Source organism: Anticarsia gemmatalis, chromosome 4, assembly GCF_050436995.1.
Source record: "Anticarsia gemmatalis isolate Benzon Research Colony breed Stoneville strain chromosome 4, ilAntGemm2 primary, whole genome shotgun sequence".
In the NCBI taxonomy this organism is placed as follows: Eukaryota; Metazoa; Arthropoda; class Insecta; order Lepidoptera; family Erebidae; genus Anticarsia; species Anticarsia gemmatalis.
In genome coordinates this window covers 9,328,914-9,342,804 of record NC_134748.1, presented here as the reverse complement: position 1 = coordinate 9,342,804, position 13,891 = coordinate 9,328,914, and the positions used below count along the sequence as shown (strand labels likewise).

At 35.3% G+C, this 13,891-nt stretch overlaps 2 protein-coding genes across 2 annotated transcripts in view; one reads left to right on the top strand and one right to left on the bottom strand.

Moving 5' to 3' along the window:
* The first annotated feature begins 578 nt into the window (after positions 1–578).
* LOC142972469 (uncharacterized) lies at positions 579–11,841 on the top strand. Its single transcript, XM_076113636.1, has 12 exons — positions 579–697; positions 990–1,246; positions 1,327–1,560; positions 1,714–1,964; positions 2,198–2,981; positions 3,102–3,277; positions 3,577–3,826; positions 4,263–4,452; positions 4,981–5,201; positions 5,477–9,664; positions 9,754–10,554; positions 10,692–11,841. The coding sequence occupies exons 2-12, from the start codon at positions 992–994 to the stop codon at positions 10,977–10,979; spliced, it is 7,638 nt and encodes a 2,545-aa protein (XP_075969751.1). The 5' UTR covers positions 579–697; positions 990–991; the 3' UTR covers positions 10,980–11,841.
* Positions 11,311–13,891, bottom strand: part of Ptr (patched domain-containing protein) — a 45,056-nt gene continuing 42,475 nt past the window's right edge. The window contains exon 11 of the mRNA XM_076113637.1: positions 11,311–13,777. Coding sequence (XP_075969752.1) covers positions 12,674–13,777 — 1,104 coding nt within the window. The 3' untranslated portion in view covers positions 11,311–12,673. The remainder of the gene's footprint in view (positions 13,778–13,891) is intronic.

Sequence of the window (13,891 nt, the reverse complement as noted above, 5' to 3'; positions counted from 1 at the left end):
TCAACTTAACCCCTAAACCTTCCTCTCTTTTGGGAGAAGACCCTTGCCCAGCAGTGGGACAGTAATGGGTTAGAAAAAATATATATTAATTATTCGGTTAAATAGTTAGAAGAAAAATCTCGTTGTGCTGATAGTACTTAGGTTTATTTGCCCGGGGCAATCGAATTACAGACTGGGACATTAGAACACAGCGCCATGGAAGTAATACACAGCGCATCAAACAAAAACAGAAACACAAACATATTATAGTAGGTAGGTATGGCAGCCCTAACCTACGGATAGCCATTTTTGGAAATAGATCGGTAGGTAATTACTTTATTAAAAAGGAAGTAAAAGTGTTTTGAAACTATTTATATAGGTAGTTTATTACAGTTTACAACTCTTGGCACAAACTTCAAAATATGGATTTAATTGATCAATAAATTTTAGTACAAAGTATTATTTTTACTTAAATAGCTCATGAGCATTTTGTATTACAATTCCGTGAGCATGATAATAATATTATTATGTTATGCCAAAAACAATAACTACGGACAAATATTCAATTAATTGTATATGGCAATAATACAAATGTCGCTCTTCGCGCCAGAAACGCGTTAAACGTCAACTTAAAATGTGTTGGTTTTTATTTCTATTTTGAAATTCTGATATTTTGTATTTTTGAGTTAGAATAACGTTACATATTATATAGATAAAAGTACGTATCTAATTGTATTGTTCTATGATGTTAATATTAAAGTCTTAAATGTTGCGCAGAAGCATGTCAGTAGAATCTGAAGAGTCGACACGGCTTTAGCTATAACTCATAGTATACTGATAATGCCGCTGCCAGTCTTTTTGTTTGATTTGAAATGCTTTTAACGATAACGATTCTACTTAGCTCTTTATATATTGTGTGCAGATGGCATAAGGAGTTGGAATTGTGTTATTTCCACTATAATTGAATGTTATAGCAGTGCTATACTCCATAAAACGTGTTCAAATTGCAGAAATGCCGGAGGAGACTATAAACCCGACTATACAGAGCGTTCAAATGGCTCTGGAAAACTTGGAAGACTACAGTCTAGAAAACATTATATCTAGAACACAAAGTTACAGTGTAATGCATAATGCTTTGGAGAAGGATTTACATATTGATGCTGACATACTTCGGAGGTTACTGGCAGTGTGCGCTCATGATACAGCTACGTTAAAACTTACACCCATAGTTCTTGGCATGATCCCTTTAATAGTCTCCAAAGCTAAGGTGAGTTAGTTAATTAAATTATTGTAGTGTTGAAATCTAACTGCTGGTGTGAGTTCTAATGTGTTTCTTTGCATTTATAGCTACAAAAATACAAGCCCTCACCTGATATGGTACCATCAGCTTTAGCAATAATAAGGATAATAAAAACAATAGCGTCAGTTAGTAAAGTTGAGTCATTACTTGTTATGTGCTTTGATGCACTGCTGTCATACCCTGAAGATACACTGCTAGGAGTAGCTGATCATCACAAAGAATTGTTGGAGATGTTCAATTTATCCTGTCATATGAGGATACAATCCCCAACTAGGCTTCAGGTATGTTACTCATTATTATTTTCTTTAAATTTCGACTCTAGTGTATTACTTTGCATTGTTTAACAAATAAAATAAAAGTTATGACCTTACCATCTTCTAGACTTACAGCATTCAGGCCTTGTAAAGAAAAAATAAAATCCTTTTTTGTTTCAGGCATGTCATTTCCTGTTAAAATTTCTAAAAATACTATCACCAGCAAAGAAAAAACAATTTATTGTAGATGGAACATCAGTTTGGTTTTCAAAAATTATTCCCATTGCTATGGCTCACTTGACTGTCGCAGGATGTGAAACTCAAATGACTTTGGAACTACTTGAATTGATAACTGATGATCTTGAGGAAATTGACTATGCAGATAATCCACAATGGCACATGGTATTAGAATGTGTTTGCAACAATAAACAGTAAGTCTTGTATGTTTGTTTCATAGCTATAACTATCTTAATATATTATTTTCATCAGGTTTTCAGTAATAATATAGTATATTGTCACTGAGTCATGTAGCAGCTCGAATAAATATGTTAAAGTTGTCTGAATGGTGGCCCAATTTTTCTTATATGTGAATTGAATTTTTATTTACTATGTTCATTATTTCTGGAGTATATGAACATTAATAACAATGACCTTTTATTTATAGGTACCCAGCCATGATGAAAAGCCTTTTACAAGCAGGTAATGATGCCTGGTGTAGATTATGGATTATTTTTGTCAGACTTTTAAAGAGTCAAATCACACAATCATTTAGTGGTATCGGTACTCCTATAAATTCCATGCTACCTGTAGTAGAGATAGCATTCAAACTGGATGTGCCACGGAGATGTAAGGCATTTGAGTGTTGGAAGGCACTCATTGACAGTTTCTCTAATGAAATAAATGAGACTAATGTAAACAAAAGAATAAAACTGCTGCTCATTCCCCTCAAGTCAAACAATGCTAAAGCTGAAGAGACTGCCCTGGCTAAATTTGACTGTTGGTGGCACTTGCTAAAGAAATTTCAACATAAAATGGACCTTGATTCAGTTATGATTTATTTCTTGAATTTCTGTTATGGAAGACATACTGTTGTGACATTAATTCCAACAGCAGTTATACCAGGACAGATATCACCTAGGATGATCAAGCTATGTAACCTTGCGATTGTTGATCTGGTTGGACATGTCAATTGTAATGGCTGTACTAGCTTGATACCACTAGATGGCAAAATTATAACTACTACACATTTGGTGGACAACTGGAACCAATGGATCTTCTCTATAACATCAGTGGTAGTGAAGACAGCTAAGAATGACAACCCATTGACACAACAACAGTTAACATGTTTGTGGAAATCATTTCTTATGACAATAGGTGACCTGCCTGATAACAATATAAAAAATGATCTGTTTGCTGAGACTTTGGGAATAGTTTTTAATTTGGTCCAGGTAATTAATAGAATTTGTTCATATGTTTATGCTGCTAATGTTTTATTACTGGTTGTTCTTTCATTATTCAGCATTATTTCACTGACTAACTTAAATGTATAACTTTTCTTCTTATTCTAGAAATGCGATGCCAATGACCAGTTCCTTGAAGTTCTATTTAATGCACTCATATTGTCAATGTTTGATGAAGATATGAAGATAAGCCAGCTCTTGGGGACAGCTGATAATCCCAATAGTCCTATACTCAGCATTGTTAAGACTATGTTACATCCTTCTTTGCATGGAGTCTATAAAAAGTGAGTAAAATGAAACTTTTTTCGTCAGCCATGATTTAGCATCAAGTGCGTTTTGGTGTATATTTAACAATGTATTTAATTAGTAGGTTTAAATAAAAACTGACCTATTGAATTTTTACACTGTCTATATCTAAATAACTTAAAGATAGTTTTGCCATCTTAGCATACTGATATAATTATGTTGATTCGCTTTGATGCCCTCATATGCTAAATATTATATATTTATGACATAAAATTTAGTATGATTTTAATTATTTACATTTCTAAATCAATTCTAAAGTATGTCTTCTTTGTTACAGTTTACCAACATCAGAGTTGATACCTAAATTCAAATCAGTAACAAAGTTAATAATCACTTGTGAATCGTGTAGAACTAACTTTAACATATTGGGGTGGTTTTTTGATATGCCCGGTCCTGCGAATGACGCCGTTTTAAAGTTTTGGAGCGCATTGGCCGAGTCAGTGTGTGATGCGGCCTGTGACCTATGTTTTCCAGTTACAATTAGTTTATTGATGTGGCCACTGAAATCTATGCCTTTATTTACTGATGTATGTATTTTTGTTTTGTATAGTTCATTTTATGAAAATTTTTATGAGTGATATTATTGTTGAGTACTGTATTTTAAGCTAGTGCATGCGAATGTTAGTCTGTGTCTACTTCATATTCACAGCTTGACTAAACCAATTTAGATTGGTTTTTTTGCTATGTTTAGGGTAAAGACTCAAACATTTTTTTTTCTAAAACTTCACCATATTTGAAAAATGTTCTAATTACATTTTGTCAGTGTTTGAAATATTACTATAGACACAAGCGAAAGTTTTATTATGTGTGCACCCATCACATTTTGCATGTTATCCTCACTGCTGATAAATAATAGATATTCCCCTAAGTTAAACATGATAATGCATGTCGTAGTTGCTTTGCATGTTGATATACTAAACTAAATGGAGTAAAATGTATGTGATGTAATACCTTCAATTTCAGGTTCAAATCCCTGCAATGACATGGTATAACACTTACAATATAATGTACCCAAGACTGAAGAGGGTTAATGTTGATGACAAAATATTAGAAGCACTACCTGTGTCAAATGCAAATAACTCAGTTGTATACTTCAAACTTTGTATCATCCTTGCTATACTGAAACATCAGTTTGAAATATCTGACAATTACTGTGAGTGTATTGTTTATGATAAATAACAATTTTACATCTATTACAAGCAACAGATGATTAGAAAAGGCATTCAGAAGTGATCCTGTTAATTGCTAACAAGCTTAAAGACTCTGCCCAAGACCCGCTCACTGAAATCTTGGTGGCTATAGTCTCAATCTATAGATCATTGTAAAGTCAGTGAGATAATATTAACCATTAAACAAAATCATTACATTTAATGTTATTCCTCATAGTTGTTCATCTTCGTAATAATTACTCATTAAAATCATTATTTTGTCACAGTTTATAAAAGTTAAGTGTGGTAATTTTGTCTGGTTGGCAATATGAGATTAGGTCATTACATGAAGCATAGTAATTGATTAATTAACATATTGTACATTACTTTTCTTAACGAGGCAACTTGGGTACGGCTTGTTACTTTAGCAGGTGTTTGATGATTCTTTAGTAATATGATGTTGCTCTTAAAGTATTTGACCAATACATTTCTGTTATTTACATGTAAACTTAAAATGCTTAACGTCTTTTCAGCTCCAGCACTTCAACAGAAAATCAACTATCTACTGAATCTCACAAAAAGTATTGATAATATTGAGAATTTCGAGCCGATATTTCCTTTACTAGTTGACAGAATTGTGGCGATAATGCATATTGTAACTGAAAAGAAAAGTGACACAGTCACTGCTCTTATTTTAATTTGCGTTAAGAATGTACTTCGTACGCTGATTCAAGCTTGTAAAAAACAGTGCAATGTAAGTATCTGCTTAAGGTTTACCTCTTGTATTGTATTATAAGATGTGAAGTCTACCGAATATACCCATTTAAATCAAGTTTCTGTATATTTATATGTCTGTACAATGTGTACAATGGAATGAATCCCACACAGACTCTATTTAAATTTCTACTAATAATGTTGCCTCATTTTACTAGCACTACACACTACAAACATCAGTTAATTCTGTTGAATAAAAAGCATTTGATCCACAGAATCATAAGTTATTTAATATAATATTTTTTTTTATTTCAGGTAAAGGAAGTTCTTAGTTTGGTTACAAATTTATTAAAACCTCTGGACACATTATTTCGTGTGGAATCATACAGTCAACTGATACCAGCTATGACTGTTCATTTGTTAAAATATTCTGAAGTCCTTCAACAATACCCTGAAACACATGATATAATTGTTTCACTAATGGAATTAATTTTGATGAAAACTAAAACTTCCGATAGTAATTATAATAAAATACGACAGTTGATTGAAAATTGGAAATCAAAGAATGACAATCTAAAAAGTAATTCTGAAAATATTCAATTTACAACACCGAAAGTTAAAGAAGTTGCTAAGAAGTCATCGAAAAAAGGAACCAGTATTGTGAACACTGTAGTAGAGAATGGTGAAGAATATGTAGTTGTAAAATCAAATTGGAGATTTAATCCAAGGAGGTTAACCGAAAACCAAAAGGAGAAGCTTCAAAGAAAGCGAGAAGACATTCCAGCTTTGTATCAAGATTTGTCACAATCTCAAGATGAGTTCAAGCTGGTGTCTTGGCAGACAGAGTCACAAGACACAGCTTCAAGTAGTCGATCAGAAAGTAAATCTAACAAGCCGGGTGACAATCAAACGGACACCGAAATTCTGAAAAACCTAGCTAGTACGGATGTAGTACCTACGATTTTAGGGAACTTTTTTAACGGCAGTAGTAAAGATCCACCACCTAAAGATATTGCCAACAAAGTAGAAGCCACCCCATCGCCCAAAAATACTAAGTCGCCTCGAATGGCTTTAAAAGATCGAGTTTTCAAGAACGTGAGATACTTGATCGCTAGTGCTAGCTCACCAAAAGAAAATAATAATGTACAGGACGATTCCAATAAGACTGATAATAATGAAAACACTCCGACGAATAATAAAAATAAAAAGCTTCCTAATGGTGTTAGTTCTGCGCCTCCCTTATTATCGGCCGACAGGCCTTCGCGAGTTAAAAGAAAACCTAAAAAATTTGAAGACCTTCAATTGCAAATGTCTAAAAAAAGCCGTCATTCTTTACACAATATGCAGGCCGATAAAACACAAAAGAATGATACCGAATTAAATGCACATGAAGCTAAGACAACGAAAGAGGGAGAAAATGATTGTGTGTTATCCGCTGAAGACAACATGAACAACCCAACAAACTTGGATGAATCACAAGATGGTACCTCAGACATGGACATATCACAATCCGAACATATCAATAATATTAATAGTGATCAGGATAATCAAACAAACACATTAAAGGACGGCACAACAGTTACGTGTGAAATTAATACAAATTCCGACGCAGACATTGTTATGAGCGAAAATAATGAAAATAATGCGATATCTACGAATAAAATTAACATACTTTCGGAAAAACCTAAGGGTGATCAAAGAGACTCAAATTCTATGGATTCTGAGAATTCTAGTGAGTTACCCACATCGAGGGCGTCCAAAGTTGTGTCAGATGAGTCAACTACATCTAAAGTGTCAGTATCAACACCCAAAGCAGCCAAAGATGTTTCAGCTTCTAATGGACATGAGGATACTAATGGAGTTGCAACTCCCAAAGGGCTTAAAGTGCCAACCGTTATATTAACAAAGAACGTCGAAGTGACAACTCCTGTACTATCCAAAGACGCCAAAGATGCCTCAATTTCTAAAACATCTAAAGAAAACAAAGAAATTTTAACTCCTAAGGCTTCTAAACATGTCAATGAAGTTTCAACTCCGAGGGGAGCTAAAATCTTGAAAATGGTGTCTACCCCCAGGACGTCAAAAGAAGGATCAACATCTAAACTACATAAAAATGTTAGAGAAGTGGCTACTTCCAAAGCGTCAAAGGATGTATCAACTCCAAGAACGTCTAATCATGACAAAGAAGTATTTACATCCGAAACACACTCACCTGAAACTGATATAGAAGTTCCAACACCAACATTACCTAATCATCATAAAGAAATGTCTGATACTAAAGATTGCTCAGGTAACAAAGAAGTTAGCGACAATTCCGAGAAAACAAAAGGATTGTTGGCCCCTGAAGGAACCAACGAGCTCTCAACGCCTGAAACATCCAATGTTGAAAAGTCTGTATCTAGTGTAGTCCAAAATGAAAAAGAGCTTTCGCCCTCGAATACTGTCACAGAAACAGAAATTGCAGTTAATAAAGTACCAGAAGAAGAGACAGATGTTTTAAGCCCTAAGACATCTAAAGACGAAAAGGAGATTTCTACACCTAAGCTATCGAAAGGTTCCAAAGGGGTTCCAAGTGTTAAAACCAAAGAAGTAAAAAAATGTACTACTCCAAAATTAACTAAAAAAGTGGAAACTGAACCTCAAATAGTATCAGATTCTTCCACACTGATCACACCCAAGGACGTAAGAGTTGTTTTAACTGCTACGGATTTAAAGCAACTACCAACATTAAATTCGCCAAAGGATCTTAAAGAATCATCTCCGCATCACTCTAAAGAGAAGAAAGTGACAACGCCTAAACTGTCGCCTCAAGATGATCAGAGCAAAGCTCAAAAGTCAACAGTAAAAAAGGTAAGAAAGTCCAGAATCGAAAAAGAATTAGCAATAGACACAGTGGAGGGACATCCTTACTTGAAACAGACTGGAAAACGTTTAACTAGAAAGTCTTTAGAATCTGCAAATACAGGTCGTAGAAAGAGTTTAGCAGATAAATTAAGCAAAGTAAAATCGGATGGCAGTACTGTAAAAAGTGAAAAGAAAGGAAGGGAAAAGGTAAAAGATGGCGCAAATACTAACTCGACCTCGGTAATAGTTGATGATAGTCAAGAAAGAGATTCTGACTCCAAAGATCAATCTTCGTCATTTGAAGATCTTCCATTTTCAGATGATATTATAGAAAGTTCACAAGATTCTACAATCACTACCATATCTGTGAAATCCACAAGAAAAACACCAAAGAAAGTGCCGGTTGTTTGTGTAGAAAAGTTAATGCAACCATTAGGTAAAATTTCTGGCCTAGAAAACTCTCAGAGTATATTAGATTGTGCTATTGTAAATATTCCTAAATCTCCATCTTCAGAGCAAAGTGGTAAAGACGACAGTGTATTGCCTCTGAATAAAACTGTGATAGATGACAAAACCCAAGACGACCTTACTGAAAATATGGACACGGAGCCTTTGGATGCCAAAGACGTTTCCGAAGATATTATTTTAGTCAGTGACGATGTACCGGCTATTACTGTAGCCAGTCAGGACAGTATTGTGGGGCCTGAAACTCAAGAAATAGCTGAAGCAGATACACAACCGACAGATCCTAGAGATTTTATGGATATAGACATTACTCAGGATGTAATCTCCCAAGCCTCTGATACATCCGCTAAAGCTGCTGGAAGTGTTATCCCTGAAACATGTAACACTGATCAAAAAGTAGAAAATACACCAGAGCAATCAACACCTGAGCAGCAAATTGAGAGTTGTTCAGGTGTTGATGTAAATAACACTGAAAATAACATCACAGCTACATTATCAGATTCTGTGTGTGTAGAGATGGAACAGTCAAGTGGTTTATCATCACCTTTCAAAGATGCAGCTCAGAGGCAGCAAGATTTCTTAAATAATACTGTAGAAATATCTCCCATTAAATCAATGAGCCCTGATATTCAAAAGAGTTCACCAACTCCTGAGACTAGCAGCGATTATGTGGTAATCAAATTAACATCGCCTGTCCATAGTAATGGGGAACCGTTTGAAAAGGGTGCCTCACCTGAAGTCTTTAGTGAAGATAAGGTCTCGCCGGATAAAAGAGACCAATCACCACCCAGAGTGGAAGTGAGCGTCTCCAACAGTAGTCCAAGCTCATCCTTATCTCTCAAGAAAAATAGACCTCAAGTGCGTTCTGGTGGACGAGCAGCTCAAATGTTAGGATTGTGCGTACCTGACAAAGTACAAGCTATCGTGAACCCAGAAGTAAACGAGTCAGAAGACAGTAAACAAGGATCGACAAATACACCCGCTCGAAAAAATTTAAGAATTTTGTACAATTCAGTCCATGACAATGCAGAAAATATTGTTAGTACAAGCGGTAAACATGACGATGACGAAAATGACAACTTCCTACAGTTACAGCGGCCACTTCCAGCAATGGACAGCAGTCCATCTGCACCCATCTTGAAAAGAAAATTATCAGAAATCACTGATGACGCTACGATTTCTCCAGCGAGCAAAGTAAGTGTGGAGAATTTTCGAAGTAACCTTGTTTTTAACGTAGCTTTTAATGTGCCGCTACTTGTAATTAATTATATGTCATATTTCAGAGAAAGCGAGTTAGTTTCACCGATCCTCCAGTGTTTCAAACGAAATCCGTGTTCAAGTACATAGAGCCCGGGGTGTTACGTTCACCGCAACATGCTCAAAAACGACTCGAGAGACAGATGCGTCATGCGGCACTTAAGTCCCCCAAGAGATTAGAACATGCATTTAAACTAGACACTGTGCTTACTAAAACAGTAGAAAGCTTTTCAGAAAGTGAAGTGAGCCCTCTGCCTGATGACACCCAACAAATTTCTTTGGACGAAACACCTGTAGTTGAAGTGATTAGAGCTGACGAGCTTAATGATGTTGATCCGATTTGTCCAGAATTGTTAGATTGTACAGATCCTATAGTCAACATAGCTGGTGAATTGTCGTCACCAGCTATGAAATCATTGTTAATAAAAGAATTAGAAGGGAAAATTACGACTATCGGAGATTTGGCAAAGATGACAGAACTAGAAGTAAACAGGCTATGCATAAAGGCGCCTAAATTAAAGGTCGTAAGAAAAGTTTTATCTGAGTATGCTTTAAGGAGAAACTTAATGTACGAACCTTTAATAACAGTTGACGAGGCAAACTTTGACATGACAAGATGTGGTGAGACTGAATCAGTGAAAGGGGTTCATATCGAAGTACAAACTGACGTAAATGAGTGTATGGATATGGAAGTACAAACTGAGCACATCCGGACTAATTTCACTTCTGTACAGACTGAAACTGTGCCCATTGTTCATACAAGCATACAAACAGATGAATCTGCCAGCGAGACAACCACAGATATAGCAAAAGAAAAATTACCAGAGGTAGGCATTTATTTAATCATTGTATCATATCCCTTAATTTGTATTGTCATGATTAAAAAAAAGTCTTGTTCATATGAATATACCATTTCTACAAAGATTGACACCAAAATAACATGTGTAATATTTTTTTATTTCAGAAACTAGACTACGTGGAACAACCCAGTGTTAATTTAGAAAAATCATCTGTTTTACAGTTAAGTGAAAAACTGTCATTGAATGCCGTGACAGACTTGTTACTGAAGAAAATGACTCCCTCAGATGCTAAACATATTTTCAAAAGAATATTAGAAGAAAGTGTTTCGTCAGACGATAGAAGCAGACATGTATCTTTGATTAAAGATTACTGTTGTGACACGTTTGATGCGAAAGATTTAATTTTGTTATGTAGTCAAATTTTAAGCGTAGTGCATGAAAAACCTGCGTAAACTTGAGATTTTGCTAATTAAGTGCCTTTATTGTTAATTTACGGTACTGCCAAGTATTTTGCAGTTACTTGTGTGATAATTTTATATCACAAAGACACATACTATATTTTTATTATCATATATACAGATAATAGAATGAGTGTTGCAGTTGATTGTTTATGTTCTATGGAGATGTATTTGTTTTCAGCCAGTGTCTTATTTGATTCAACTGTTTCTGTTTAATTTGTTATAGTACTCATGTATTGGTGTACTTGTAGGTTGTAAGTCAGATATCTTACTGAATATTTGTGATACGATATAAAGTTCAAATGGAAATAAATGATAGACTTGATTAATAAAACTAATTTTATTTAATGTAAAACAGGTAATATTTACATTATTCAGTCATGATAAGCGACCGCTAGCGATCACAAACGTATTCTTAAACACACGGAACAAACACTAGAGTCACTTGATGTTATTACCACAAATGCAATGACACAACTGTCTTAATAGACAAAGTATTTGTTAGACATTTTGTAAAATATTAGTTGTAGGGTAGCAAGGGGATGGAACATGGCATCGAGTTAAAATACACAACTAATATTTACAGTAACCCACTCAGGCAATAGTTAAAGCTTGATTTTTATACTCATGGAAACTTAAATGTTTTTTTATGATACAACACACATATTTACACACCATTATATATCACCCATCCCTATATTTTTATCACACTAATATAATATAGCTTAAATAGAATAATGTAGATCCTAAGGTTGCCAAATAAAAATATGATAGTAAAAGCAAGTGTTACTGACTGAAATTGTATTCTAATTAAGTTGTAGGAACTAGTTATGTTTTAATAAATTATTTTGTAAAATGTTTTGTTTCACTTGCTCTATTCACATTAAACAGACAACACACGACAAGGGCATCGATGGCTTCACATTGTAACAATTAGGTAATCGGTTTTAATACAATTCGATAGCCTACCTGTAGGTAGAAAGGTAAGTGAATAATGATATAACAGTCTATTTTACAATGGTTCAATGAATCTAACTCAGAACATAAATGCGTTATTCAATTGTTGTTCAAAAAGACGGCACGTTTAGCTGGTAATTCTGGTAAGTGGAATCGACCATTGTGAAACAGGCGGCTCAACTCAAGTAACATTTTCGAACTAGGTATGTTTCGGCGGCTATTCAATACAAAACTAAGTAATAAGTGATAAACAATCGTAACCTCTCTATATTCAGCCTTGTACCAAAATCTCAAATCCTTATTCTATTTGATTAAAATAATACTAAATAATTACATTCTTTTTTGTTTCGGCAATCAATAACTTACAACTTACATATAACAATGTTATTGAACCGATCGTACTTTGGTGTACTAATGAACTTTTTATACACATAAGAAACCATCTTTAGTTATATAAAGAGTCAACATAATTACGGGCTATTTGATTTTGGCATAAGGCTTTAGGCAAAGCTCCATTTACACTTATAATAGACGATAAACACATTCGTATCACTCATATTGGCAAAAACATAACCAGCTATTTCCATGCAGAACTTAACAGGTAATATAATTTATTGTTCCTTCATATTACAAGGAAATAGTAGTTTCGCCTTCCACGAACGTAGCTTAATACTTTGGTCCATAAATTGAGCACACGATTTATTTCTAACATAATTTAGAGAGGTTCACTGTCAGGGAAAGCGCATTTCTGCGACATAGTCTAAATGTTCTAAATTGTGATGCGAGTTGGAGCGTCGCGGGGCTCGTGACCGGTGAATGTTGTGGTGCGAGTGAGCTCGCATAACCCTGTAAGTTCCTTCACGACGCGGGCCCGCATCACTGGTTTTACGCGACGATGAGACCCAGTCATCGTCGCGCGTTCTTGATGCTCCTGGAGGTTTCCGGTAGTTGTCGGAAACCCTGCGGTTATCATCGTAGCGTTGTCGTTGCCAATTACGTTCCATATCGTGACCGTAAAGATCTAATTCGCCGGACGGTTGGAATTGGCTCGAGCTCTGGCAGTAACTGGACCTTTTCCACCCATCGTCATATTTCTTCCTGCTGCTCTCATCATCACCGATTTGACGTCGCTGCGATTGGTTCGAGCTACTTTCGCTCGTATCCTCACCAGACGTGCCTATTCCTAGATCTTTATCGTCCCCGTAAATTTTGTAAATACCATTCGGATTTAAATTTTTGCCATTATATACTTGATCATTGAGCACCAGTTGGGGATGTGGTATACAGTAGGGATTTGGATAACATTTGTCGAGTTTCGACATTTTGATATCCTCTTTTTGCCTTGTGCAGGAGCCAGGACCGAAAAGCGATAAAAGAACAGGCAATAAAAAGAGGCCGTGCATCGCTCCAAAGAATATGACCATGAAAACCATTTTGAAAAATACCAAGAAAATATAGCTATCAGCTAGTAGCAGGGCGACAACTCCCAAAATGGTACTGAATGATCCTTGAACAATCGGCAATCCGAGAGAGTACAGGCATTCGCTAACCTTTTCATTAGGAGTCTTAGCCTTCGACGCCATATAAGCATAACAGATGTGAGCAGTGAAGTCAACTGAGAAGCCTATGCACATAATCAAGTTAATCATAGAAATTGAATCAAGATTTATGTCCCATAGAGCCATGTACCCGACTACACCGATTTCAATAGATATGATGCTGAAGGCTACCCACAAGGAACACAAAATGTTGGGTATAAATACAAAAGATGTGATCATCATCATCAGGGCGCCATAGCACAGGTTCTGAAGAGAAGTGGGTCTCACGAGCTCAAACTGAAACAATAAAAAGGCAATTATTAAATGGGTTAGTCAAAATAAACAGATTACTAGGGACATATGGAAAGCTGTTATTTAGCTTTATTATTTATTATATTATTTACTAGAATT

Bases quoted from the DNA above. Each gene is read 5' to 3' on its own strand.
- LOC142972469 (XM_076113636.1), top strand. From the start codon at position 992: ATGCCGGAGGAGACTATAAACCCGACTATACAGAGCGTTCAAATGGCT. The intron at 4,453-4,980 runs GTGAGTGTATTG...ACGTCTTTTCAG, and splicing joins TGAAATATCTGACAATTACT to CTCCAGCACTTCAACAGAAA. The intron at 5,202-5,476 runs GTAAGTATCTGC...TTTTTATTTCAG, and splicing joins CTTGTAAAAAACAGTGCAAT to GTAAAGGAAGTTCTTAGTTT.